This window comes from Anser brachyrhynchus, assembly GCF_964034855.1.
Source record: "Anser brachyrhynchus genome assembly, chromosome: 18".
Lineage (NCBI taxonomy): Eukaryota > Metazoa > Chordata > Aves > Anseriformes > Anatidae > Anser > Anser brachyrhynchus.
This window is the reverse complement of record NC_137711.1, coordinates 844,680-871,526: the sequence shown is the minus strand read 5'-3', so window position 1 is coordinate 871,526 and position 26,847 is coordinate 844,680. Positions and strand designations below refer to the sequence as shown.

The 26,847-nt window shown below is 53.2% G+C and overlaps 2 protein-coding genes across 9 annotated transcripts in view; both read right to left on the bottom strand.

The window, feature by feature from the left end:
• RNF213 (ring finger protein 213) overlaps window positions 1-18,507 on the bottom strand; it is a 53,342-nt gene extending 34,835 nt beyond the window's left edge. For 2 of the 6 annotated variants that reach the window (XM_080560974.1, XM_080560979.1), the window contains exons 1-22: window positions 18,267-18,507; window positions 17,045-17,152; window positions 14,904-15,235; window positions 13,719-14,399; window positions 12,928-13,109; window positions 12,049-12,207; window positions 11,584-11,771; window positions 11,080-11,360; window positions 9,674-9,942; window positions 8,628-8,813; window positions 7,894-8,086; window positions 7,143-7,198; window positions 6,722-6,875; window positions 6,071-6,226; window positions 5,312-5,410; window positions 4,373-4,495; window positions 3,796-3,979; window positions 3,005-3,178; window positions 2,581-2,739; window positions 1,708-2,288; window positions 1,252-1,417; window positions 399-616 (exon numbers count right to left, since the gene is read on the bottom strand). In XM_080560974.1, coding sequence (XP_080417100.1) covers window positions 399-616; window positions 1,252-1,417; window positions 1,708-2,288; window positions 2,581-2,739; window positions 3,005-3,178; window positions 3,796-3,979; window positions 4,373-4,495; window positions 5,312-5,410; window positions 6,071-6,226; window positions 6,722-6,875; window positions 7,143-7,198; window positions 7,894-8,086; window positions 8,628-8,813; window positions 9,674-9,942; window positions 11,080-11,360; window positions 11,584-11,771; window positions 12,049-12,207; window positions 12,928-13,109; window positions 13,719-14,399; window positions 14,904-15,235; window positions 17,045-17,152; window positions 18,267-18,492 — 4,875 coding nt within the window. In that variant the 5' untranslated portion in view covers window positions 18,493-18,507. Of the gene's footprint in view, window positions 1-398; window positions 617-1,251; window positions 1,418-1,707; window positions 2,289-2,580; window positions 2,740-3,004; window positions 3,179-3,795; window positions 3,980-4,372; window positions 4,496-5,311; window positions 5,411-6,070; window positions 6,227-6,721; window positions 6,876-7,142; window positions 7,199-7,893; window positions 8,087-8,627; window positions 8,814-9,673; window positions 9,943-11,079; window positions 11,361-11,583; window positions 11,772-12,048; window positions 12,208-12,927; window positions 13,110-13,718; window positions 14,400-14,903; window positions 15,236-15,694; window positions 16,796-16,824; window positions 16,844-17,044; window positions 17,153-18,228 lie in introns of those variants that run through there. The other 4 variants (XM_080560975.1, XM_080560976.1, XM_080560978.1 and 1 more) reach the window with 4 other exon arrangements.
• A 1,643-nt stretch (window positions 18,508-20,150) lies between these two features.
• Window positions 20,151-26,714, bottom strand: SLC26A11 (solute carrier family 26 member 11). 3 transcript variants are annotated; one of them, XM_080561001.1, is made up of 16 exons: window positions 26,374-26,714; window positions 26,009-26,201; window positions 25,743-25,828; window positions 24,947-25,026; window positions 24,354-24,496; window positions 23,913-24,088; window positions 23,645-23,717; window positions 23,290-23,340; window positions 22,848-22,908; window positions 22,539-22,594; window positions 22,293-22,433; window positions 21,822-21,949; window positions 21,458-21,557; window positions 20,981-21,117; window positions 20,538-20,610; window positions 20,151-20,403 (listed from the first exon to the last, which is right to left on the bottom strand). In XM_080561001.1, the coding sequence occupies exons 1-16, from the start codon at window positions 26,569-26,571 to the stop codon at window positions 20,303-20,305; spliced, it is 1,797 nt and encodes a 598-aa protein (XP_080417127.1). In that variant the 5' UTR covers window positions 26,572-26,714; the 3' UTR covers window positions 20,151-20,302. The 3 variants fall into 3 exon arrangements, with proteins under 3 accessions (XP_080417127.1, XP_080417128.1, XP_080417129.1); XM_080561002.1 differs by having other exon boundaries at window positions 20,981-21,114; XM_080561003.1 differs by lacking the exons at window positions 23,645-23,717; window positions 24,354-24,496.
• Window positions 26,715-26,847: the final 133 nt, after the last annotated feature.

Below are 26,847 nucleotides of genomic sequence, written 5' to 3'. Positions count from 1 at the left end.
AAGAAAGGAATGACTACTGGCCACAGCCTGAGCCTTCAGCACAGCTGTTCTTTACCAACACCCTGGGCTGCTACTGTGCTTCAAAGCCTCTCTCTTGCTGTAGAAACATGTCCTGCTGCAAAGAATAAGATGGAGTTCCCAGTCATTTGTCTTCCATCTTCTGCATCATTAAACTATTTAGAAGAGCAAAGCTACACCATGTCACATCTGAAAGCCTCAGCAGTGAGTTGCTGATGTGAATTTTCATACCACAAAAATAAAACATTTCTCTTCCAATAACAAGAGCTGCTGTGATACCCCCACATAATTGGAATCTGCCCTGTGCAGTCAATCTTCCATCCACTGTTGGAAGGCAGCAACAAGAGGTTGCAGAGACGACCTGCTTCAGCAGAACTCACCAGTTTTTTGGGAAGACTCTCATCAGTGTCCAGGGCTCGCCACAGCTTTCTCAAGCAGTGCATGAAGTCCTCAAACCCTGACTCTTGCCTCAGCTCATAGAGCAGGGAAGAGTAGCCATGTACAGCATCATGGAAACAAGCCACACGATCCACATCCATGTCATTCTCCCCAGCAGAGATAGAAGCCAAGTCTACAAATACTTTCAGCTCATTTATGTCTTAAATGAGATAAATGCATGAATAAACAATGAATGAGGCAGTATCAATGCAATTCCACATCACCCCCTTCTACAGAAGATGCATAAAAAATGCCATTGAGCAAGATCCCCAGTGCAACTTCCGTCTACCCATACCACCACCACTTTCCTGAGGAATTCATCTACATTAACAGCATCCTTGGCCCTGGCTTTTCTCTGCGCTGCCGTGAACAGCACAGGCTCACAGCCTGGATGGAAGCCATTCAAAGGGTGTGTGTCCGTGTGCATGTAAGAAAGCTGAGCTGACATACACAGAACTAATCTTACTGCTGCTACCCTGCTAAACGGATGGCCTCTGTTCTCTTAAAAGACCGACCTGAACTGAGTAGTGGCAGCAGTTACAACCCTTCAGACCAAGTCCAGCTTCCAGGCAGGGTAGCTACTGTGTGCAACACAAGACTACAGTGGCACATTTAAAGGGGATACTTTATAGCGTGTTCCATGCTGAAACCCATAAGAAATGCTAGCAACTGTAATACCAGAAGCTGTGAACGCATAAAGCAGATGGGTCAGGAACATGGCATTCCTCCAGCCCCCGAAAAACTCAGCATCCCTTCTGGTACCATCTGCCTAATTCTCAGGTGAGCAGCACTCACCTTTCAGTGCTTCTCTGACCCAGCAGACAAACTCCTTCTGCTTGGCCAGCTCCCCCAGGCATCCACGACGGTTCACAGTGATCCCCTCCAGCAGTTCCTTGGCATGCATAAGCTCAGGGCTGATGGAGTCCAGCTTTTGTGTCTTGTATGATTCAAGCTTTTCTGTCTACAAAGCAAACAATATAAACATTCAGTCTGGAAATGAGAAATACAGCCTGTCTTGCAAGGGAAAGAAAAGCCCTCTGCGAAGCCACATCTCAAACACCAGAGGAATACACCTTCTCTCAAGAAAGACTACCCGCAAGCACTTTGTTTGAACACTTAGTTTTATCTCAAATAAGCATTTTGGGGCAGGGAACGGCTCTTGACAGGCTGGGATAGACTTCCTAGAAGGGTCAGATCTACCAAGCTTTCCAGCCAACACCCTGACAGTACAGAGCTGAAGTGGATACTTACTATGTACAACAAGTTTTCCAGGATGCTGAAGTCACCAGAGAGGTTTAAATTCTCTTTGACACGGGCAATAATCTTTGCAGCATCTAAAGTTAGATGCATTTCATGGTATTGCTGGATCTGCTGAAATCGCTGATCAACCCAGTCTCTCTCTTCTCCAGGTTTAAGTTTACATATGATCCTTAGCTCAGTTTTGATAATTTCAGAATGATTTCTGAATTCTTGAAAAATTGTATCAACTGCAGACAGAGTAAGACTTCCAGATCTGAGATCTTCATACAACCTTTTGTAACTCATAAAACAAGGGGAGATTAGATGACTGAAAACATCATCAAGGTCCAATACAGGAACAACCTCCTCCTCCTCCAAAACATTCTCCTCTCTCATCTTCTTGGCAGCTTCCTCCCAAAACTGCTGGAAGATCAGGCTATCTTTAAAAGAGTGCATTTCCTGGGCAAATTGTTTCAGCTCTTGGCTCAGACTGTAGTATGTCTCTATAGGTCTTTTTCCCACATTCACAACTTTATTTAGTTTCTTTAAGTGAAGATCTTCTGAGTGTTGAAGCTCCACCTCACCTACATTCACTTTAAAATAGAGAGACAGGTCACATCAGAGGTCAAATGTCTAGTCTGTGGTCCAGTTTACTTCATGTAATCAGCTGTGCTGCAAAATTTGACACATGTAGGGTCATGTGGATCCCTACAAATACCATTTGATTCATTAGTACTCACTCATTGCCCCCAAACACTCCAGATTTCCCCCCACTCCTACCCTTACTATAGTTTAGAACAAAACCTGTTTATAAAGTCAGTAGTTTTCAAAGAAAATTGCATTTTCTGGAGTTTCCAATTTAAAATTGCTCCCCCAAAACACTACCTTTCACAGATGCCTGCACCTTCCTGCACATACTCAGAAAGGTTCCTATTGCTTTTTTCTGTCTTATGATGAATGTTACTTCTTCTCGACTCCTCTGCAGCACTTCTTTCAGTTCTCTCTGGAGTAGCTCTTTGTCCCCATGTGACAGCTGGTTGTGCTCTGAAAGAAAACCCGTCTGTAGTCAGTCACAAGGCAGATACTTCCCACCTCCTGCATCTGTAACTCAGGTTTAGATTAGCACAGCCACAAACAGCAAAATGCAGACAACGTAACTTCGAGCTGCAAGCTCCACACAAAGGACATTGACAAGGACAGAACTGTTAAGTGATGAGGCATCTAATTAGTATTACTAATCAATGAAGTAGATTTAACAGAGTAAGCCATCAATCACTACAATGATGCCATAAGCCAACAAGGCTCTTACTTAGCTCCCAAATACAGATGAACTGTTTCTCATGCTGCAAAATCTCTTCCAGATGTTTCACAAGGATACTCCCTTCCTGGATGCCATCGGTGACACTCATGAACAAAGAATCTGCTGTGGCCATTACGTTTTTTGCTTCATCTGTAAGTTGTCCTAGGAGCTTTGTGTTTCTTCCTGTTCAATAAACAAAGCGTGTAGAACCTAGATCAGTCTGGCTTCACAAGAACTAGGCAGAAGCAATAATTATTCAACGTCATAAAAAAAGAGTCTTTCCATTTCCCACTTGAATCCCTACCCAAAAGTGTCTGAACTTATCACACCATCCTCCAATCCTTCACGTTTTCCTGAACAGAAACCACCAGGATCCCAGGACAGCAGTTCAGACACCTTCCCATGGAGAGGCCATACCCAAAACTCATGGAGAAAACAGAAGCCATTTCAACCCACTCACATGACAAACACTTACATTTTTATGTAGCAATGACCTGTTAGAACTTTGGAGAGTAAGAAGTTGCGTTCTACAAATCCACGATCTACAGGTTCAGTACAAATTCTGAAGAGGCTGCAGTGAATTAGCACAGGAGGGATACTGGCTCCCTCTCCTTAGCCTTTCCCCTCCATCAACAGGCTGAATACTCTGAGTTTTGTTCCATTCCTCACCTCAATAGCAGAAAAAGTTTGTGTATTCCTTTCCTGCTCAGCAAAGGGACGATTGCAAGTGGCAAGGCAGAGAATTTTTCACAGACTCCTGTGCATATTAACAATACGCACAGGCATACATACAGACATACCACTAAATCTGAAGATATGCTTGATGCCAGGCCATGTAAGCATGTGGTGCAAAGTCTCATCAATGATATCATCCTTGGACTGCTCACTCTTTCTCGGCCATGATTTCACAATAATAGTTGATATAAGCTGGCCAAATTGGTCCATGTTGTAGGAAGGTATCATATCAAGGAGATCGCTCTGAGTCTGCACAATACATACATGACAGAAGGGAAGAATGCATCAGTGTTTTGGATTACACTGGGTCAATCTCAGAAACAGGCACTGGTGTCAAGAGTCACAATTCCAGCACTGAGGCATGTTTCAAAGTCACCATACGACCTGTGACACAAAAGCCACAATGTGATAAGCATTACAAGTATTTTTCATGGACCCCGTCTAAACCGATTTTGAGTTCTTGATTTCTTGTCAATACCTTTTTGTTAATTTAACAAACTAAAAAAATTCACAGCAATTCAAGTAGTAATCAGAGGCTGAATGTGCAACTCTCCTTCCATAACAATGTACATCCCTATACAGGATTTCTGTGCAAAATGAAATTAGACTTTTCCTTTCCCACTTTGAGGGAAAATACAATACCTGGCAAGCTGCTGTTACGGCCTCTATGGCACAATTTTCGAAACACCAACCAATGGAACTGTTAAGACCTTGAATTTGGCGATGCTGACAGCAGTAAGCTAAGATTTGGTTAACTGGAGGCTCCTGCATGGTAAAAGAGAAGAGATTTCTTATCAGCCTAAAATTTCCAAAATGTTTTCCGAAAGCATGCAAGAGTGCTATTAAGACAATAAAAGTACTAAGCCAAAAATTTAAGTCCCCTAGTGGAGCCAAGCATTGTCCCTGCACCACTTACCAAGAACTGGAAGAATAATGAAGCACAAATAAATGCTGGAAAAATTTTGGAGTGTTTTCCTCTAAAATGTACAATTACTAAATAAGTATCTCTCCTATCCAAGTTGCCTCCAGGAATTACATTTTTTCTGATTACCCTAGGAAAACCAACAGCTTAAAGAATTTTGCAGCTGATGTAAAAAGCAGATGAGGAGATAAATAGGCTGACGTTGGAAGGGACCTACACAGTGTGTGTGTTGGAGAGCCCAGACAACAATTTCTACACAATGAATGAGAAGAGACATGCACAAACTCTGCTTCTGTAGATCCCTGGGTGCTTACTTTGCACCCACTGTTCCTTAAAACTAAGGAGGTGGTAATTGCTCAAAGTATGCAATTTCCTTTAAAGCACCAGGATGTCAGTTACTGCTAGAAACAGAGAAGCACTGCAGCCAGGCTAACAGGCCACTGGAGTCTGACACCAAGAATACAGCACTGTTACAGTTTCATGTCTAATTTTGAGCCTCCAGAACATGGTTTATAACAGCAGTGGCAATTTTTATGACCACAGTGTTTTCATGTGCCCATTCATGCTCAAGACATTATTCTAGAAGCACAGCAGAAGACTGTCCATTCCCTCTGATCTTGGCCCAAAGGCATGCACTGATTTCCCACAGCTCCCCATACCGCCTGAATTCTTCTTTCCAAATCTGCAAGTAAAGTCCTCTTCCACCTCTCAGTGAACTGTTCATCTGGAAAGCTGATATTCACAAATTCATTCCAGGCCTGCAGGTGAGAAGCAAACAAACCCAAAACACTAAGTGTCAAGATTTAAAACCAAAATAAGGAAGAACACTGCTGTGTTGAGGAGAGACCCCATGCTCCTCAAATAATCTGCAGTCCTTCCAAAGGTTTCCATCCAAAAGAGAAAGAGTACTCCCAGAGCTGCAAAATATGTTTTTTAAACAGCTCCAATACGTCCCTGATACTAAAGGAGACGTGCATAAACCACTTCCACCTCGATGCTGGGAACTGCCCAAGGGAGGTCTTGGAGCACCAGCCCGAGGCAGGCTGTAAGGAGCTGCTCTGTGCTTGCTTGCTGAAGGCCTGACGGGCAGCCTGTAACACATACAGGGTGAGCACGACAGTATCTCCAGCTAAACATCTAGAACGCAGCTCATCATCCCAGCGCTGCCTTTTAGAGCAGCAAAGAACCAGCGGAAATAAGATGAGATGCAAAGCACCAATTATAGCCTTTTGCTTTTCAGCCCAAGTGTTTAAAACAATGCAGCATCTCAGCTCGTGGCCTGCTCTGCCTCTCTCCACCTCATTCCTTACCCAGCCACAGCAGCTATGGTCTCCAGCAAAGAACCATTAGACTCAGACTATATACAGTTAAGGTACAGTAAAACACATTTTTATTCTGATTATTAGAAGATGACAAACCTCAGGTTCCTTAAAAAAAGAGAATGACACATGCTGTATGACTTCTCTCAGTAACTTCTGGCTTAAAGCATTTCTGAACCAGGCTCGAGTATGTCTTAGAGTTTCATTGAATACTTCTACCACTGGAGCTTCCTGTATGGTTTCATCTCTCACAACCTGATGCACACAGGTGGAAAAATAAAGATCAGTTCAAGCAGGACAGCAGCATACGACTGATTTAAAATAAGTATTTCTAAAAGACAAGGCCTAAATGCATCAGACACCCAAATGTGCTGCATGCAAACCAGCCCAGCAACAGAGCCCCATCAATGCCTGAATAAAAGGACAAAGAGGCTGGAAAAATGCAAAGCTTACAAACAGCCTTTGCTAAAGAATTTTCTTTCCAGGAAACAAAGACAAAATATAATGGAAAAAGCAGACAGAACAGAGCCCATGACAGTAAAAACTAAGCATTTGACCTTGCTTTCAACAGTAAGACTCAAAATAATTAAGTGATTTCAACAGTTTTTGGACATACCACGTTTTTGGCTAATTCAGAGTATTAAGCTTCCCAAAATGAGAACAATTTAAAAATCAGTCTGTTGTACCATTTTTGTCATATTTCTAGATACCCCACTCATGTCAACCCATGAATAGTTGCTCAGTACTCACTGCTGTGGGCTGAAGTCCGGCAACCTTTGAAATCATCACGGCCGTAGTGGCAGGAATCTCGAACCCTGACACCAGCTTTATGCGCTTGCAGACACTCTCGTGTAGCTTGAGGCAGAGGGTCAAGCAGGACTGCCAAGAGCGAGCTTCCAGAGCTCTGAAGAACAGCAACAGAGAGGGAGAATTTCTTTTTGTTCAAAGGAAAAAAATAGAGCAATTTTAATACAGGGTGGCAACCGACCATCGTTCTCCCAGATGGATTTTTAAAAAATGTTTCTATCTGACAGAGCTACAGAAATATAGGATCCTTTTATTCATACAAATTTCAACACACATTCAAGCTACAAGCATAACCCCACGTAACAGGCATGATACAAATAAAAATAAAAAGGAGACAGCTCTCTCAACAGTGTACTTCAGTTACCTTGCCTGTTTGTCCTCCAAGGTACACAGCAGTGTCTTAACAAGACTCTCAACTACCTAAGAATGGAAAGTAAAATATTACTGTGGAATGAATTTTGTGTACTGGTTTCTCATTAATTGAGAAAGATACCGTGAAAGAGGGAATTCAGTGCTCTTCCATGCCTTCTTCAATGCTTTCATACAAATAAAATTGCAAGAGTGCTTTACCGGATGTTTGGACAAATAATGGCATCCTATATGTTGACTCTAACAACAGACTCTAACTCTAACAGACTCTAACAACTTGTTACAATTTAGGGTTTTAAAATTGATTATTTCTATTAATTGCAATGAGCAATTCCTACTGTCTTCACACAAATACAAGTGTTTTCACAACAGGCACAAAAATATTTCAAACCAGCAGCACCTTGCCCAAACCCTCAAGAACTGTGCAGAAAAAGTTTCAGGCAGCCATCTGAGAATCTGAGGATTAAAATATTTGCTATAAGTGACAAAGAGCAAACCCAGATAAGCAGGCTCTTCTCTCATCTATTCCAGTAAAACTTTTTGCTACAGACACACCCTCACGTCTCCCCCTTAGGAGTCTCTTACTTCAGAGCAACTGTTTTTGCTCTTAGCTAAATTAAGCTTTTTGTGTTCTAACTTGTTACCAACCACATTTCCTTCAGTGACAGGCAGTTCTGCTAAAAGACACACTACAGCCCAATTTCAGCCTTTATCCCTTAGCTGGGTAAAGCTGCCAGAAAACAAACCTTGCTGTTCGAAGAGCTAATGTTCTCTAATCTGTAAGAAACACCTTGAAGGGAAACTAAAAAATCACAGGAGAAGTCTTCTATGAATTTAGCCAGGCTTTCCATGGGCAGCACACAGATCCAGGACTTGACCAGAGTCCTGTCAAACTCCATCAAGTATTTCTTTTCTTTCATTAGTCGCAGTATGTCCATCCTGAATGGAAGGCAAAACAAAATCTTCGAGTTAAAGGTACAAAATGGCTTCCTGACCCCAGAGAAAGGCTCTTAGTCTGACTTGAGTACTTCTCTCATTTACAGCTGAAGATGGGTAAAAGACTCCGACACCCAGTAATCGCAGAAGCAGTATCAAACTACAAAGCAGAAATGTTCAAGGAAAGTAAATTCCAAGTCCTGCTCATATTCTGCACCATGCATATTATAAACTGCTTTAACTCACAGCAGGCATAACCAATCAGGCGAGCAGTTCCACAGCTTGCAGAATTAAGAATCGTGTCTGAAAAGTAATATACTGCACAGCTTCACTGTACACCATAATCTGTGAGCAACCAATACAGTGTGTTCAAATACCCCAACTACGCACCACCAACACGTTACGTTTGGGTTTTTTTTTTTGGTTGGTTGGTTATTTTTTTGTTTGCTTTTTTAAAAAAGAAAAATAAGAGATGAAGTAAGGCAACCACCACCAGTTACAACGTCAAGGCACTGGACATAACCAGTGATTCTGGAAAACTTACCTATGATGCTTCCTTATTTCAACAAATGGAATTCCTTCCAGCCCTGCCCAGTTATCTTCTTCTATTGGGAAGTAGTCAAGCTGCATAGAAGCAGTAAGTAAATGCAGAACAGGAAGAATCCACACCCAGTGGTCTACTTCTTCATCAATGCATCTCTGATACAGGTGTATCAGTTGAGGCTTCAAACTAGAAAAATAACAAAATAAACAAAATAGGAAGAGAATAGCTTCTTACAGGACTGAAGAATGCCCTTGCGTGATGAGAAAAAAAAAAAAAAAAAAGAGCTACACTTCCATCTTGCTATGGTACCCTCAAATTATTTCTTGTAATTATTTTAGTTCAATCTCATCTTCCTTGAGGAGTATATTCAGTAAAGGTTTAAGACTCAAAGCTGTACTCTTACCTGATTCTCCCTGCTAAAAACCCTACTAATCCAGTGCTAAGAAGAAGTGCCAATAGCTTACAGTTTTCACGTAAGCCCCCCCCCCAGTTGAGTCAGGGAATGTGTGAAGCAAATATACAGAGCTATAAATATATACAGGCATTTTAGAGACAGTTCTCAATCAGTTTGACAGTTCTTGGAGTTTGTAAGGATGAACAGCAAAGAAGAAGCTAGAAACTACTTGACAGAAAGCAATAAAAATAAGATTTTATAAATAAAGAAAACCCAATAGCTTAGATTCAACCTACTACTCAAGAGGCAACAGGGAAAAGCTGCAATAAGGGAAATACCATTTGGACAGAAGGAAAACCTTTTTCACATCAAGAAAGGTATGTGACTGTAAGAGGGCCCCTGAGAAGTTGTGCCATCTTCATCCCTGGATTTTTTCAGAACTTGACTGCAACCTTGCCTGGATGCTAGCCCTGCTTTGAGCAGGAAGTTGAACAGGCCTCTGTGGAAATCCCTTCAAACCCGAATTTTTCTGTAATTCTCTGAAACTAGAAAGCTGGATCTCTTACTGCTTTTTCATAGCATGCTGTGCTTGCTACCTACCACACTGCAGTAAAATCACCCCTGTTAGTTACTGGACCAGCAGCATACATACCTTTCAAGTCTTACAAAAGCCACTTTGATCTCATGAATTTCATCCTGTATGGCTTTTTCTGACTTCTTCTCCAAGCATAAGAGGCTACACAGGGCAGCCAGATCCTCTTTCGTTATTGGTAGATTGAACAACTCAACTACTTTGAGAAGGGTGAGCCCTAGAGCTAGTTTACTTTTTATTGCTATACCCTTCTGCGGTGCTTCTGCACCTTCCGGAAAAAGGAAAGGACGAGCTATTTCCCTAATATATCGTAGCAGCAAATCGTTCACCTACGACAAAAAAGGGAAGAAACAAAGCAACCACAACATTAGTTCCCCAATAAGTCTTTTTCTCGTGAAGCTATCATCTTCTGTCACAGCTAGGACACTCAATAGCCCCATATATAATACGACGCCATGGTGGTACCAGGATCTAAGCACATACAGCACAAACCACCACTAGAACATCAGGCGTGGTACCCCAGTTCCTGCGATGTTCCATGCCCATCCCTGTGCTACTGGGTCCCACTGCTCCGGTACTGCCGCACCCAGCACAGCAGAGCTGGGGAGGGTCAAGGGAGCGGGGCAGGTCTCAGAAAGGGGACCGGTGAGCCAGGCAGCCTTACACCCCAGACTGCCCTTACAACCACTGCATGCCACAGCCTTGATCAGCAAGCAGACCAGTTTCCCAGGGGACTGGGGCTTAGGTTGGGAGTCAGTAAGAGAGAGATTTCACAATACTGTGATGTTTGGTGATACCATACTACTAAAATCACCCTTCACAGGCAGTCACGTGAAATTCATCAGTTCAGCTGAGCTTGGGCAGCCAGGATGTACTGCTAGGACAGTATGCCATCTTGTGGCCTCTCCCGAGTAACCGGAAGGAATTAGGCTCCAGAAAGATAGCCATGACAGTGGTGTGAAGCTCCAAAAGCAAAGATGTGATATTTCTGCCACATTTCATAACTATGACAGGTAAGAGACTTAGAATTTAGGACTCCGGAGGTCCTGTCTACATCAGTTCTTAGAATTGGACCAGTAGAAGCTTGAAGCCCGTCTCAAAAAAAAAAAAAAGGCTGGTTTAGAGTTGAAGATGAATGTAGGGAAGTCAGCAGAGTGACTCGTACCAGAACAAAAGGGCCAGACATAAGAAATTAACATTCATACAAAACCCACTCATTAAGAAGTCACCAGGTCATATTTCTGCTTCTCACCAATCTGAGATACTCAGAACTGCAACTGCAAAAGTTAACAGAAAGCTCCCAAGGTAGATAGTGGCAGACACCATGAAAGGATCCCTGCTGGTTCTGTCACATGAGCTTTTTGATTGGAAAAGCAAAAAATCAATCCCAACAAGGTCAACAGCAAAAATAAAGCTCTGTAACCGACCTTCTCTTTTCTAGCATCTGTTAAAAGTAAACAGATTACCTGCTGTTCTCCAAAGTTTAACTCATCCCATGGCAATTTCTCGCCACTGTACACACATGGTTCCTTTGTAACCCAGTGAAATTGTTTCAGCTGAGAGAAGAAGTTTTTCAGGTTGACGGGGCTCCAGGTTCCAAGAATGCTGAAGATATTTTCTAACATAATATTTGCAGCTATTGTCTTCCCATTCACAATATCTTTTTTTTTATCTTGAAGAATATGACTCCTGATGAATTCAGGAATTGAAGGCTTTGCACAGACAATGTCATCATACTGGTGCCATTCTGGAAAAAACAGATGAGAACACAAGAAAGCAATAATTTGAGAAGCAAACACGCATTTGCACATGCCTTTGTTCTTTCAGCTGTACACAGAAATACCCCACTGACACATTAAGTTTCCAACTTGAGACAGTGCTGTCTAATAATGTTATTTCATATGAAGTTAGAAGTCATACCACTAAAAGACCAGAGAAAATAATTTGCAGATCCAGTCAAAAAAGCTCACCTCCATTGCTGATCAACGCGCTCTTTATGCATAAGCAGCGATTCACATAATGATTTGATACTGGATTCTTGTAAATAAATTCATATTGTCCATAGGAAACCCAGTATTTATAAGGAATGCATTTATTCAAACTTTCCTTCGCAAGAGCTACACAGCCCTCAATGAGGTATCCATGTTCTCCTAGTTGCCTAGATAACACAAAACACAGCAAAGGAGGCAAAGGACAAGATATCAGCTGGTCAACATACTTCCTCTCCATGCACCACTCAATTTTTAATAGGAATAGTGATTATTCTTTCATAATTGAGAATTTTGGAATACTTATCACCACTATGAAAACACTTGGTATCAATATCCACCCCATGGACGAATAGCTGTAGCCTTAAGTATTAAAGGAAGTACCATGTTGCTTCCTGCTCTCCAAACCTAAAACACCCCTGTATCTGTGTGACCCAGAGTACTCACTTGGTGCAGTTCAGCTCACAGATGTTGTCCTTCCAGTCTGCATAGCCAGGAATGCCTTGAGCCTTAATGAACACTTTATGGGTCTCAGGGTTTAGCTTGAAGTCTTTAGACAATACTGCATGGAAATACACTGTAATACGCTCACTTTGGTTCACAGAACTACAGAAAATAAATGGAATGTAGAAAGAATTACTTTTTTACGTTAATAGGACAAATCATTATAAATGACAAAACATTTCTGAGCTGCTAGCTTACCGGAGGCAAGAGTAACGAGCTCTGTTACCAGGTCACTAAAACTGATGCTACATAGCAGACCTAATGTAAAACCTATTGCCAAAATAAAAAGGGAGTTCCTGAAGCATGAAATGCTCCAGTCGCATCTGGCTGGGTCACTGCATTAGTCAGCCAACAGAAATACCTCACCCAGCAGATTCACCTGAAATGACAATGATTTATCCCTCTTCCAGCTCACACCCACCATGCAAAACAAGTTACACTAATCATAACAGCTCTTCCCAACAATAATCCAAAAAACAAATTTAAAACAATGTGTGAAGCACAGTCCTGGTTGCTCATAAAAGAAAAAGATTGCCTTTATCTCTACTTTTTATTTTATTCAGCAGATACCTCAAAAAAAGCTCAAGTGCCAAGTGTACCACTTTAACTAATGCATGACCTCTGCAACTCCTGATTAAACAGTGACTCCTTTGCATGAGAAGTAGTTTATCTCAGTTGTAAGTCCAATTGTATTTCCACAGACCCACGATACACACACACCTCAGTACTTCACTTCCCTGCCTCAGTCTGGTGTCCTCTGCTCTACCTCACGCCAAATCCTGCAAGTGGAAAACGCTGGGGGGGCAGCAGTGGTATTCTCACCTTTCTTTACTCTTATCCACAGGCTTCTGGTTCCTCTGTTGATTTTCATCCTTGCAACTGTTTGTTACAGCTGAAGCATCATTCTTTCTACCAGTCTCAGGTCCTTTGGTCTGTTTTGTCTTCTCAGTTGCTTCATGAGCTTTCTCATTTTGGGTCGTCTTTTTCTCCTTCATGTTTTTCTTCTGTGTTAGGATGACAAACAATATCAAATGAAACAGAAGACCCTGGAAGTACAACACCTACAGAAATGCCCAGCACCTCTTCAGACAGCAGGGGATACCCAGAAGTCACAGCCTATCAGCTAGTTTTGTACTTCTGGAAACACTGATCTCTCACTGAGGCAAATACAGTAAGGAGAAGCTACTGGTTATGGGAAATAGTGCATGGACTGCAAAAGGAATTAAATCCACACACATATGCAAAAAGTCAGGCCAGTAAGCCACAGGTCCCCAAAGGATGGAGCAGAAAGAAAATAAAAGATAATCAACAGCAATTTACAGCTTGACAGGTCTGTCCACAACTAGAGCACAGACACCTAAAAAGCATGAAGATGTCCTAGTCAAAGGAGATACGACAGGTATCACCGGAGAACACACCTAGAAGAGCCTTCTGGAGAAGAGATGTGTTCACAGCCCCTAGTGGTAACTGAACAACCAGAGAGCTATGCTAGAACACATTCCCACTCTCATGGTCTTCAGCTTTATTGACAGCACAAGAGAATCATCGTGAAAAAGGAGAAACTTTTCCCAACGCAACCATATACTCACAAGAGTTCTCACTCACACGCTTACCTTGGTAGCCAAACAGCTTACTTCCTGGCTGGTGTCTTGTCTACCTTTACCAGCCTCTAAACTTTTGACCAAGGGAGGAGTCTTTGTGTCTTGACTTCCACGTTCGGCACAAGAAGTTGCAAGCTCACTTTCAGACACACCTGAACCGGAGGAAAACCCAGAGGAAGCGTTCGTTCTTCCTCCTGTTGAGGTCAGTTTGTTTCTGCTACCCAAAGACTGGGAATCTGGTCCCGATTCCAGAAGCTGGGCGGTGTCAGACACACCACTGCTCTCTTCCGTGTTACTCCTGACCACTTCTCCGCTCTGTGTGGTACTTCCACCTCTCACCTCCTTCAGGGCTGTAGAGCCTGGAGATGGGGCAGCCACATTATTAACAGTGCTCTCCTTTGACGGGGTCATCGCGGCTACACTGCTGTGACTGCCTTCTGCAACCATTTCCAGACTTTGAGCTTCCTTTCCCAAGTGGCCCAAGACACCACCATTTTCATGTGCACCTCTGTTGTCACCAGCAAGTAAGTCAGCACCTGGTTTGGCTACTTCACTGCCCGGTGTTTGGATTTTCTGTGCAACAAGGCAAGCATCAGACAACTCTGCAGTTTGAGCTGGTGCCGTGCTTAGAGAAGGCAGAGACTCCTGCTCCCCAGAGCCAGAAGGAATTGTCTTTGCTTTATTCCTCTTTTTCTGTAATAATAACAATAAAAAGGAATAAGACAATAAAATACCAGTTTCTTCATTACTGAGGAGAAATTGTCACCCCCTCCACAGCAACTAGTATATGACCATGAAGAGAAAGGACAAAACCAACTACAATCCTATACATTTGATGAAACAGCTCTTGAGAATTCTGTATTTTTAATATACAAAACTTTTTCAGCAGGAATGCAGAGCAGCTCTGAGCACGATGCTCACTAACAAGATTAGACCAGTTAGTAATGAGAATTTTATATTGTTACCCTCAGTGTAGCAAAGGTACTGTTGGGGAAGCTGTACTGCTCAGCACATCAGCTGTCTGCATATGCAATGCAATGTAAGCAAATACATCTACAGTTTGTCTAGGAACAGACTGCCAGTGGTATTTAGATACAGGCCAAAGGGATTAGTGGTGATGCAGGACAATCTCTTACTTCAGGAAAGAGAGCACAACAAGTTTGTCTTGCCAAGAAGGAGGACTGATAAGAGCCTTACCTTCTTCTGTGATTTTTGGGCAGAAATGCCTGCCGTACCCTGAGGTGAGGTCTCTGAGATACCACCTGGAGCTGCTTCGCTCTCCAGCAGCGATGCTCCCTCTTCCTTCTCCTTCTCATCCTCCCTTGTTTCAGTAGTAGAAGGGCCATCAGCACCACATTCAGGCGAAGTCTCTGAGGTACTGCTCAGAGCTGTTACCTCCTCCAGCAGCAGTCCTCCTTCCTCCTCCTTTGTTTCAGTAGTAGAAGACCCATCACCACCTTCTCCCTGCACCTCTCCTCTAGGCTCTGCTCCTGTATCAGGGTCTGGAGTGAGCTTCACGTCTCCTCTTTCTGCAGTGGAGGTAAAGTTCATTGTTAAATCAGAGTCAGGAAGGAAAACAATTCTTGGCCACTGGTGAGCGAGCAGGGTCTACCACTGAATAAATGCATCAGTGGAAGACACAAGAGCTGCTTTGTTCCATGTTTAAGAACTACCACTAGCAATAACACCATCCTCCTTCCATAGCAGGCCTGTCTCTGAAGCCCCTGCAATTGGTAGGAGAATAAATAAAATAAGAAAACATTGTGTTAAGCTAGTGATCTATCTCTATCCAGCCTCCAGCTAACACGCTACTGACTGAAGCAGCAGGCACTGTGAACCTCAGCTGCCTGTCAAGATACTTAAGGATCCTTGAGATGCGTGGTGACAGTACACTGGCATTTCTCAGCTTTCTTAACCTTCTCGTGACTTGCTGCGTGACCTCCATCACACAGCTGAGCACAGCATCCAGGAAGGAATGGGAAACTCACCTTTCATCTTCAAAAGTTTAATCCAGTCCTTAAAAGCTTCTGTGAAAAGGTAGCTCAGATCTGAATAAGTCATCAGAGTAGATCTCTCCTGTCTACAAAATTGTTTCGCAAGCTCTTCAGCACTGCTTCCACACTTAGTTTGAGAGGAGATCAGCTAATACCAAGACACTGATTTCCTCAGGGTATTTTTGGAAGTATGAGCACAAAAACCAACGTGAAGGTCAGTTCGCTGTCCCTTTGAGTACTACAGACCAAAGGTTGCACCATGTTTAATGACAGAAGGTCATCTTTTGCCTGAAGCAGGCACCACCTTCGCAATACTGTTTCACATCCCATTTACTGTCACGTCATTATGACTTTAAACTCCTCTCTGAGCTTTTCCTGCTCCTCAGTGACTCCTCTATTGTTTGCAGGTCAAGCTCCATCATTTAGTTTGCTGAACTCTCTGGTGATACACTAGAACTCTTTCCACCACCTTCAGTCATTTACAGAAGCAGGTACAAAGCTTTGGAACGAACAGGACAGGTACTCTGGACATTTTTTCTTACAGCATTTAAGACCCGGAGGTCTGGGGTTTGTTACTTTTGACTTTCTGGATTGCAGAGGGATTGGCAAAGAACTGATCTTGTCAGGACTACAGCGGGCTGATTCTGATTTAGCATCTTCTTCCTGTCCGAACAAAAGCAGTTCTGGTGGCCTGGGTCATTCTCTAGGCAAATAAAGGATTAGGAAGTATTTCCTCTGCATTAACTCTGTGTAATCGGTTCTGTCACTGCTTGTAGGGGCAAAATCCGCGTGTTGTCAAACAAATTCTGACACCTAACAACCCCTAACACCACCTAACAACAAGCTAGAGATAGGAAGCCCTGGTTCAAAAGGGACTAGATTGCTCGTTGTAGCAGAGCATTGCATCAAAACGGCACCGGTTCGTTGGCGAAACGAAAACCGGAGACGTGAGCGTGGGAGACGTGCAGGGGGGTGCCGGGGGGGTGCCCCGCTTCTCCCCACCCCGAGCCACTACACACCGAGGGCTGCAGGTGGGTGCCACAAGGAGCCGCACGGACGGCCCCGACCGCCCCACCACAGCCCTGAGCGGCGCCCACGGCTCGCCCCAGCCCGCAGCCCCCTACCTGGGCCCGCAGCCCCCTACCTGGGCCCGCAGCCCCCTACCTGGGCCCGCAGCCCCCTACCTGGGCCCGCAGCCCCCTACCCGAGGCCGCAGCCCCCTACCTGGGCCCGCAGCCCCCTACCTGAGCCCGCAGCCCCCTACCTGGGCCCGCAGCCCCCTACCCGAGGCCGCAGCCCCCTACCCGAGGCCGCAGCCCCCTACCTGGGCCCGCAGCCCCCTACCTGAGCCCGCAGCCCCCGCGCCCGGCCGGGCCCCGCACCCGCTGCGGGCGCCGGATCCGTCCCCAGAGCCTTGTGGGCACGCGTGACGCTCCATGCCGGCGGGAGCTTCTGGGGGGGCAGAGAAAAGGACGGGGCAAGAGGAGAAACGCAGGCGTTAACGGGCAGTAACGGCCCCGTAGCCCCCCCCCCCCACTTCAGGGCCCTGAAGGTGCGAAGGTTTCACGCCCCCGCCCCCACCCCGCACCCTCCGGGCGGAGGCGGAGCCGACCTCTGGGCGGGGCTTACATGCAAATGAGGCGTCGCTAGCCCCGCCCCCCCGGTAGGTAGTCCCTCCCCCCCCCCATCCCGCCGCGATATGCAAACGAGGCGGGAGGACGGGCCAATGGCGTAGCGCGGGGTCCGGCGGGATGCAAATGAGGCCCGTTAGGTGACGGCCGGCAGGGGGAGGCGGGGCTGCCGCCAGGGGGCGGGGCCGGAGAGGGGCGGGGGGCACCGGGGGGGGCACCGGGGGGGCACCGGGGGGGGCACCGGGGGGGTACCGGGGGGGGGGCACCGGGGGAGTTGGGTACAGGCCGATCCGGGTGCTCGGGGGCGGGCACCGGAGCTGAGTGCCGGAACAGACCGGGTGCATCGGGGGGGCATGGGGGGGCACCGGGGGGGGGGGGGGGACACCGGGGAGGGACACCGGGGGGGGGGGGGATCCCGAGGGGGGGGCACCAGGGGACCCGGGGGAGTTGGGTACAGGCCGATCCGGGTGCTCGGGGGGCGGGCACCGGAGCTGAGTGCCGGGACAGACCGGGTGCATCGGGGGGGCACGGGGGGGGTACGGGGGGGGGGGGGGGCACGGGCGAAGATGGAAGAGCGGGGGTCGGGGATGACCGCGAGCACCGGGGGAGTCACCGGGGGAACCGGGGGACTTGGGGGCCGGGCACCGCGATGCCGGGGGTCTGGGGGACGCTGGGGGTGCCGCCGGGGGGCACCGGCGTGGAGCCGGGACGAGCAAGGGTTGGGGTGCCCCGGGCGTACCGGGAGGAGACGGGCGGGATGCTCGGGGACGAGCGGGGTCGGGGCGCACCGGGGACCCCCCCTCCCGCAGCCTCCCGCCCGCACGGGGCCCGCTGCCCCGGCCCAGCCCGGATCGCCCCCCCCCCCCCCCCCCCCCGCAGCGCCGCGGCAGCGCTCACCGACGGCACCGGGGCCGGGGCCGGGACCCGCTGCGCACCCGCTCCGCCGCCGCCGCCCCGCGAAGTTTCGATTTTCCGCCGAGCCTCCGCGGTTCCCCCGCGGGACGTCACCGCCACCGCCCCCGGCCCGGTGCGGCCAATCCTCGCCGCGGGACACGGCGGGGGCACGGGGCTCCGGGGGCCGCCTCCCCCCCCCCCCCCCCCCCCGGGGCGGCTCCCGCCGGGCCCCGGCCCCGCCCCCCGCCGCCGCTGCCGGCCGCGCATCTCCCGCGGCACCGGAGCGCCGGGCCCGGGGGGGCCGCGGGGGGCGCCCGGGGCGCGGCTGCAGCCGGGAGCAGCGCAGGCGGGGGGCTCCGGGGGGGGGGGGGCCGGGCCGTTCCCCGCCGCAGCCCCGCGCCCTCCGCTTCGGCCCGGACCCGGCCGTAGCCGTTCCCGGTCCGCTCCCGGCCGCCGGGCTGGGGGCACGGCGGTGCTGGGCTGCGGGACCGGGACGGGGCCGCCGGGGGTTGGGAGAGGCTCCGAGGGGGGGGGCACCGACTGCCGCCGCGGGACGGGCGCGGGGACGCCGGCCCCGCTCACCCCCTTCCAGCCCCGTTTCCCCGCTCTTGTTCCTCCCGGCCCAGCGCGCCCCTTCCCTTTGCCCACCTCCGTGCCCCCCCCCGCAGGCCCTGCTGCTCCTGAGCTGCTCTCCCCCCGCGCCCCGGGCCGTGTGGCCCCTCAGCGGGCCGCCAGGCGCTCGGGGCAGCCGCTCGGTGACGGGTGCTGGACCCTGGGGCTGGGGCTCTGCGGGCACGGCCCCGGCCGTGGCATCCCTCCTCCCTCCGTGCCTGAAATTTGGGGCCTGCCTGCCGTCGTGCCCCTGTGCCCCCCCCTCGCCCCGATCCTCTCCGAGCTCCCGTCGGGGTCGGGGTGTGTGGAGCAGCACAGCCAAAGGGCCTGGCTGAGCGAGGCGTGCGGGGAAACTGCCCGAACCCACTCCTCCGGGGTGCTCTCTCCTCATCTGGGGAGAGATGGGCAGGCAGACGGCGTGCGAGCCCTTCCAGCGCTGGAAAAGGCTTCTGTGCTGCCGCTGCGGTGACAAACTAACTCACTGCCCGGCACCGCTCCGCTGCCCGGCACTGCTCCGCTGCGCAAACGCTGCTCTGGCCACCGGCAGGACCCCCCCGGGCCCTCGCTCCCGGGCACCGCCACCGTCACCGCACAAACTTTGACCGTGAGGAGCTGTGCGGGAGCACAGCAGGAACTGAAGAACTGGTTTCGGTTTCATTTCTTTGCTTTGTGCTCAGCTGCACCAAGAAATTACAGCTTAATTTCCCCCCTCCCCCCCAAAAAAAGCATCTTTTCCAAAGGAAGACAGAGATGCACGCCAAGTCGTTTGTAATTACTGTTTTATTATGCCCTCCGTACGGGAGGGGGTCAGCCAACTGCCGCTCAGGAGAACTGCTTTGCTGTGGACCCCAGACCCATGCCCCACTGTCTGGCAGCACCCATTTCACAGCAAGGCAAACAGAGACCGATGGCACGGCAGCTGTCCCCTGGGGTGGCCAGCAGAAGTCTGGCGAGAGGTGGGAGGACAGCCGTAGCCCTGCAGTGCCCAGGTGGGACAGCCCAGCCCTGCTGCAGGGCAGAGTCCGGCAGAAAATCCCACAAACCAAGAGGGATCAGTAAGAAGCAAAATAATCAATGTTGTTTTGTGTTTTTTTAATCATTTCCTGGCAGCCTGAGCTTGAGAACTGCAGCACGGCCTTGGGCGTGCAGGGCAGCTCCAGCATCCTTGAAACTCACGGTGACAAGAGCACGCTCTGTGTCAGAGCTCAAAACGGATCAGAGTAAGAAAAGTTTCCAAAAATAAAACATCCGATTTAAAAAAGGCAGCTGCTCCCAGGATGGGGCCAGCCTGGAATGGAGGGGGGGGTGACTCCCGGTGGCAGCGATAGGGACCCTCCAGGTCACTCCCCCGCCTTTGCCGTCTCTCCCCCACGCTGCCGGGCACTGCACAGGGCGTGCAGTCTCCAGGGCCATCGGGAACAGCTGCTCGGGCAAGGAGACGTGGTCCTGAGAAAGCTCCTCTGCCTCACTGGATGAGCCCCGTGGGCAGCAGCGAGCTCTCGCTGGTGCTGGTGCTGTCGAAAGGGGCTGCCCCGCTGCCCCCCGGCCCCGCTCCGCTGCACCGCTCTGAGCAAGGAAGGGGAAAAGCAGGGCAGAGTTAATCCAGTGCTAGTCCCGAATCCAACTTCCCGCAGGCTGGGCTCCTGCTCGCCAGCAGCCCCGGGAGCATCCTGCCGCAGCCGGGCAGCCCGAAGCCTCACCTGCCTCCTCCCAGCTGGGGAAATGTCGGAATCCTTCCAGGTCCGCAGCCAGCAGGGCTCGGAGAACCTGGTCCTGAGGGCAGAGAAACTGCAGCTGGGGAGCCCGGAGCCGGCGGGTTCCCCTCTGCCAGGGGCTCGGAGCTCTCCGGGCAGCCCAGGGCAGCGTGTGCCTGCGCAGGAGCTGCAGCCTTTGCCCCCGCCCCGCGTCCCGCAGCTGGACTCGGATGCTGCAGCCTCCACCTCCGTGAGCTGAAGGTGCTACCAAGAGGTGGCCGCATCCTTGCTTTGCACGGGAGATGGGAGCGGTGGCCCTGCTGGCTGGGGCGACCCGAGGGCTCTCCCTGGTGTGGGGAAGGCTGAGCCCACCGGTGCAGACCCTTCCCCTGGCAAGCAGGGCCGGCACGGTGCCGGCTGGGCTGGGGCTGCGCGTGGCCGCCACGTACCTGCAGGCCGCAGAAGGCCAGCGAGATGCCGTGCTTGCGCAGCTCCTGCAGCAGCTCTGCCAGCCCCGCCACCACCGTGTAATCGATGCTGCTGATGCGGTGGCAGTCCAGGATGATGGAGCACGGTGAGGGTGCTGCTGAAAGAACAGCATACGGTCGTTTCCCATTATGAGCACAGAATTAACAAGCACGGGGGGACGCAGCTCTTAGAGCAGGACTCAGCCCTGCGGATCAGGCAGCCCAAAGCTGCATTTGAGCTCAGCCGGGCCACCGCGCGTCCCATCCCTAGCGAGCCACACATGGCTGGAAGGGGCAAGACAATCGCAGGAGTCCCCACCGCAGGGAAGCCGGTCAGTGCCTGCTTAGAGCCACAGCCTGCAGGGCTCATCCCATGCTCGCCTCCCCCAGAAGTGCTCTGGGTGGGCACCAGAGCCCAGCCCAGCCCCCAGCCCAAGCCGGTGGCCGGGGGTGCGGTACCTGACAGAGCGCGGCTGCAGATGACATCCCGGAGGTGCTCGATGGCTGGGAAGTGCAGGCTGCTCCCCGGCTGCACCAGCAGCGTGCCCTGCCCCGACACCTGCACAAGACCCCCGGGGGAGGATGAGCCACAGGGAGCTCAGGGCTGGGGTCTGCCCCGAGCTGGTGCTTGTGCTCCTGTCCTTGCGCTCCTTGAACACGTCCCTGCGCTGTGCCGGTGGCTGGCTGGGGATTTGGGATGGGGCAGCGGCAGGACAGGAGGGCCCCGCACCACCCCCTGCTGCTCCTGGGGCGCCCTCCCTGCTCCCCACTCCCTGTTGAGCCTGGCCGGCCCCAGCGCACCCACGCGAGGTGAGCAGCCCACCTTCAGCGGGGGCCTGGCGATGGAGTAGAGCAGCAGGACCCCCGAGACCAGCACCCCGGCCACAATGCCGTACTGCACCTCCCAGAAGCAGAACAGGAACGTCACGCAGAGGGGGACAAGGTCCAGCCCTGCAAGAGAGACAGCCCCAGGCTTGCCCGTGCACGAAAACCTCTGTGTGCCTGGCTGGTAAAAGTCTGGGGCTTCAGCACCCAATTCTGCACCCCCAGGACCCAAGCCCAGCACAGCTGAGTCGGGGACAGTGATCGGAGCGAGGGCAGAGCCCTTGTGCTTGGGTCAGCAAAGGCAGAAACCCCAGGCCAGAGGTGCTGGGTGTGCAGCCCCCTGGAAAGGGCTTAGGGTCTGGTATTTCTGGGGTCCTGGCCAACCCCCTCTTGCCATCCCTCACGGGTCCGGGCAGCGCGGCGGCTCGCAGGGAGAGCCGAGGCACGGCCGCCCCGCTTGTGCCCTCACTCTTAACCCTCCAGAGCGTCCTGAAGATCCCGGCGTCGAACATGGGGACCACGGCAGAGATGATGACGGCAGCCAGCGCCGCTTTGGGGATGTAGTAGAAGAGCGAGGTGAGGTACGCCAGCGAGAGCAGCACCAGGGCGCCTGCGGGAGGGAGGCAGCGCCTGAGCCGCGGGGCCCCGAGCGTGGGGGGGTCACCGAGGCCGGGAGCGGGCGCTGGGGCTGGGGGGAGAGGAGGCGCAGCCCTACCTGTGACCAGCCCCCCCGCCGGGGTGCAGACGCCCGTCTGCGCGTTCACCGCCGTCCTGAAACACAAGGCGGGCACGCCGTCCCCTCTGCTGCCCGCAGACCCCAGGGACTGCGGCGCACGGGCGGCGGGAGGGAAGTGGCTGCGTGAGCACAGCCCAGGCCCAGTGCGAGCAGCTGGGGACCAGGCCGCGGCCTCCAGGACCCACCGGGCCCGTGCCACCCTTAGCCCGACGTCTCGCGGAGCCCCCTCACGGCACAGCCCCATGAGCATCTCGCAGGCCAGGCCCTGCTCCCCAGCCTGCTACCCACCGGCCGAAGCTTCCTGTGACGGGATACGAGGAGAAGAAGGAGCCCAGGACGTTGGCAAAGCCTGCAGTGGGGAAAAGGAGGGGCTGGGGATGCAGCAGCTCCAGGAGGCGCTGCCCGGGGCCGCGAGGCCGATGTGTGTCACCACTGCCACCCCCATCCCACGTGGGAAATGGGGAGCAGGGCCTGTCCCGCCGCGTGCGCGGGGCTCAGGCTGCTGAGGAAACCCCAGCTAATTGTTGTGCCTGTGATTGCTTCGCACTCTTGAGCTCTGCTCGTCCTGCTTGAGGAGTCCCCTTGCACACAGAGGAGGTCCCCGAGCAGCGACCCCGCAGGGACAGCACCCAGGGCTGGTCCGCAGCATCCACCAGGAAGGGCTGCAGGACACCGCGGTGCTGGGGCCGGATCCCCACCCCCTGCCCTGCTGCTCCAAGCAGCCTCTTACCCATGGCCAGCAGCTCCTGGTTGGGGTCGATCCTGTAGTCGTTCTGCGAGGCTGGAAGAAGAGGCGCAGCATCACCCAGTGCCTCCTGCAGGCTCAGCCCACCACGCGCACGATGCGGGGGCAGCACCGGGGGCAAACATGGGGCCCCGTCCCGGCACCCCAGGGTGCAGCAGCAGCCCTGGGACAGCGCTCAGCTCCTGCCCAAACCTTGGCCATGCCCAATGCGGGGACCCTCCTGCCCCCCCCACCCCCACCGCTGCCCCCATGGGAAGAGGAATGCCCCCAGCCCCCCCAGCCCCTTGTATCCCCACCCCACTCCCGCCAGCAGAAACGCAGGAGCCCGGCGCAGCTGTACCAAAAGCCTTGGCAATCGCAACGGTCTCCACCAGGCCCATGAGTGGGACCACAGCCAGCCCGACTCCCATGTCCTGGAGGGGAGGACAGCGAGCGCTGTAGCAGAGGGACAGGGTTCGACCCGCACCGCAGCCCCCTCCTGCCGCTGCCCGCGGAGGGGCTGCCCCTGCCCCAGGGCACGCGGGTCGCCCGGGTATTTACAAGGATGCTGAGGACCGAGGAAGGCAGCCCTGGGGAGGCCAGCCTTGCCCGGCCGGCCTGGCACCCACCTCCACCATCGTCCCGAAGGGCACGGTGCCGTTGGGCACAGCCTTGGAGAAGGGCGGCAGCCGGCAGGGGGGGAGGCCGCGGGGGATGCTGCCGGTGAGCGTCAGCGGCTGGGAGCCCCTCAGCTGGAAGCAGTAAGCCACCAGGCCAGCAAACAGGACCACGAGGGCGTTGCGTGCTGCAGCGGAGAGAACAACCCTCAAAACGTGCCAGGAGCCTGGGGCGGTGGGCGAGCACGGAGCGGGCAGGTACCCGGGCAGCGAGGTCTTCCAGCCTTAGGAAGGGGCAGGCAGGACGGCAGGACCGCCCGGGAGGCTTCGACCTCCCCAACCCACCTCAGGCCTGGGCCCCAGCAGCCTTGAGCTGTCCCTGCCCTGCCCCAGAGGAGGCCGAGGCCGCAGGAGAGGCTGCCAGGGGAAGGCAGGGGACGGAGGCCAACGCACCGGTGGCGCAGGTCCAGACGATCAGGTAGCTGGCCCTGGTGGCCAGCGGCTCCGTGCGGGCGGCGGGGGGCAGGCGGCTCTTCATTGCCCGCAGCCCTGCGAGCGTGGCCAGGCAGGCCAGCCCCAGGATGGCGTCCCCAGGCCTGCAACAGCACACGTCAGTGCCGGCCCCTCGCAGGGACGCTGCCCGCACCGCCAGCAAAACGCATCACCTCGCTCCCGATGCTCCCCTTGCAGGGATACCCGAGCTCCCCTTGGACTGTCAAAAACTGCAGGAGGGCTTGTGACACACAGACAGTCCCAAGGATGTGCCTTTGGGCTGTAAAAATCCTGATTTACCTAACTGGGAGCAGAAAATAGGAACAAGCCTGCCCCATCCCTCCTCTCTAGCCATTTGGGAGCCCAAGTGCTTTGACATTTTGAACTTCCAGAACAAACAGAAAAGGCAGAAAACAGGTTCTCATGTCACGGTGCTGGGCAGGGACCAAGAAACCAGTCCGAGTGTGACCGGAGATGTGCTGCGAAGCATCAGGGCCCGAGAGCCTGCAGCTGCAGGGGGGATGAAGCAGGGAAGGCACGGGGACGATGCTGACCTGGTCTCCCCAATCCTCCTCAGCGTTTCATACACCTGCAGGAAAAACTGCCGAGGGATCCCGTGCAGGCCCAGGATGTTCTGTGCGGAGAGATAAAGCCTCGTGAGAGCCCTGCAGTGCCGGTGCTGGGACGGCTCGCAGCGACCCCCCCCCCCCCCCCGAGTTCCCATGCACACATGGGGACAGCCATTCCCTGGTGCAGCTCCACGTGGGCAGACCCCAGCAATGCTCTGATTTTCTCCCAGGTCCCTGAGATGCCTCAGCTTGCCCTGCACCCCCGAGCACGCACCCGGCTGGGAGGGCGCTCCAGTGAGGTCCTGGCTGTGACCACAGACCTCAGCCAACGCCAGGCCTCTGGTTTCTCACACATCGCCCTGAGTCTGCCTGATTTAGGTTAACCACAAAGGAAGCATTGCAGCTCCAGAGGAGCCAGAGTGCTGCAGGCGCCGGAGGCCAGGGAGGGCCCGGCAGAGCTGCGAGCCCATCGCAGCTCCCATCCCGCTCACCCAGCACCTCCTGCCAGCGGCCAAATCAACCCCCTGCCGTGGTTTTACCGCTGTCCCCATGGCCACCAGCTCTCACCCCTTGCTGGTCACAGGAAGAGGCTGTGTTCAGCTTGGTCTGCTCTGAGCAGAGCGCTCGGGGATGGGGCTCACCAGGGCTGGCAGGGGGACCCCGTCCCCTTCGTGGCTCCTTCCCCTCGCCCCCAGCCCATCGCTAAGCACCTTGGCTCCGCAGCACAGCCAGCTCCAGGAGAGAGCAGGTGAGAAGCGTGGAGCAGATCAGCAGCCCTTACCTTGACCTGGTTGAAGCTAATGGTGATGGACGCAGCCGATGTGAAGCCTTTTATGACCGGGCAGGAGATGAAGTCCAGCAGGAAACCTGCACGGGACAGGGGGCAGTAAGGACGCTGCTGGGGAGCGGGGCGGGGGGATTGCACGCACACAGAGCTGTCACAAGCGTTAGCAGGACAACCCCAGCATCTCAGAGAGCACAGAGCAGGGAACAACTCCAGGACACATCCCCAAAACGTGACGGCGCGCGGCAGCAGCAGCATCTCACCGAGGTGCAGGAGCCCCATGGCCAGCTGGATGCAGCCAGCCAGGAAGGTGAGCAGCACGGCATAGGCAGGGTCGTGGAAGGCGTAAGAGGAGACGAGCAGCGACATGATGGCGGTGGGACCCAGCGTCACGTCCTTGGCGGTTCCCAGGAAGCAGTAGACGAAGCAGCCCACGAAGGAGGAATAGAGGCCGTACTGCGCGGGGACAGAGGCGCGCTCAGCACGGTGCAGGGAGCGCAGCCGGAGCCGCCCCCAGCCCGAGCACACGCGGCGCGTCCCCACGCGCGGGGCTGCCCCCGGCCCCCCCCGGCCCCCCGGCCCCCGGCGGCTGCGGGCTCCCGGCTCTGCCCGGGGTGCGGGCACCCACCTGCGGGGGCAGGCCGGCCACCTCGGCGTACGCCAGCGCCTGCGGCACCACCGTGAGGCCCACGGTCACGCCGGCGATCAGGTCGAGCTGCAGCCAGCCCGGCGAGTAGCGGGGCAGCCAGCCCAGGACCGGCAGCCGCCTCCGCAGCGCCCGGAGCCAGCAGCGCCGCCGGGGCTCGGGGGGACCCCGCGCCCACATGGCTCAGGGCAGGGGCGGCGCCGGCCGGGCTCGGCGGGGGGCTGGCGGCATCCCGGGGGGGCCCGCCCGGTACCGCCCGGTACCGCCCGGTACCGCCGGAGCAGCGCCCGCCGGCGCTTGCCGCCGTCCCGAGGCTCCCGGCCCCGGGGGCAGAGACCACCGGAGCGAGCAGCCCGCGAGCCGCTGCGGGGCCGTGCGGGGCCGTGCGGGACCCCGGGCGCTCTCCGCTCCCTGCGCGCTGCCGGCAGCTCCCGGTGCATCCGGGAGGGCCCCTCC

Excerpts from the sequence above, each read along its gene's own strand:
- SLC26A11 (XM_080561001.1), bottom strand. The coding sequence starts at position 26,571 with ATGTGGGCGCGGGGTCCCCCCGAGCCCCGGCGGCGCTGCTGGCTCCGG. Across the intron at positions 21,118-21,457 it reads CTGCAGCCGCGCTCTGTCAG|CAGCACCCTCACCGTGCTCC; the intron begins GTACCGCACCCC and ends CTGTTCTTTCAG. Across the intron at positions 20,404-20,537 it reads CCCCAGCTGGGAGGAGGCAG|AGCGGTGCAGCGGAGCGGGG; the intron begins GTGAGGCTTCGG and ends TTCCTTGCTCAG.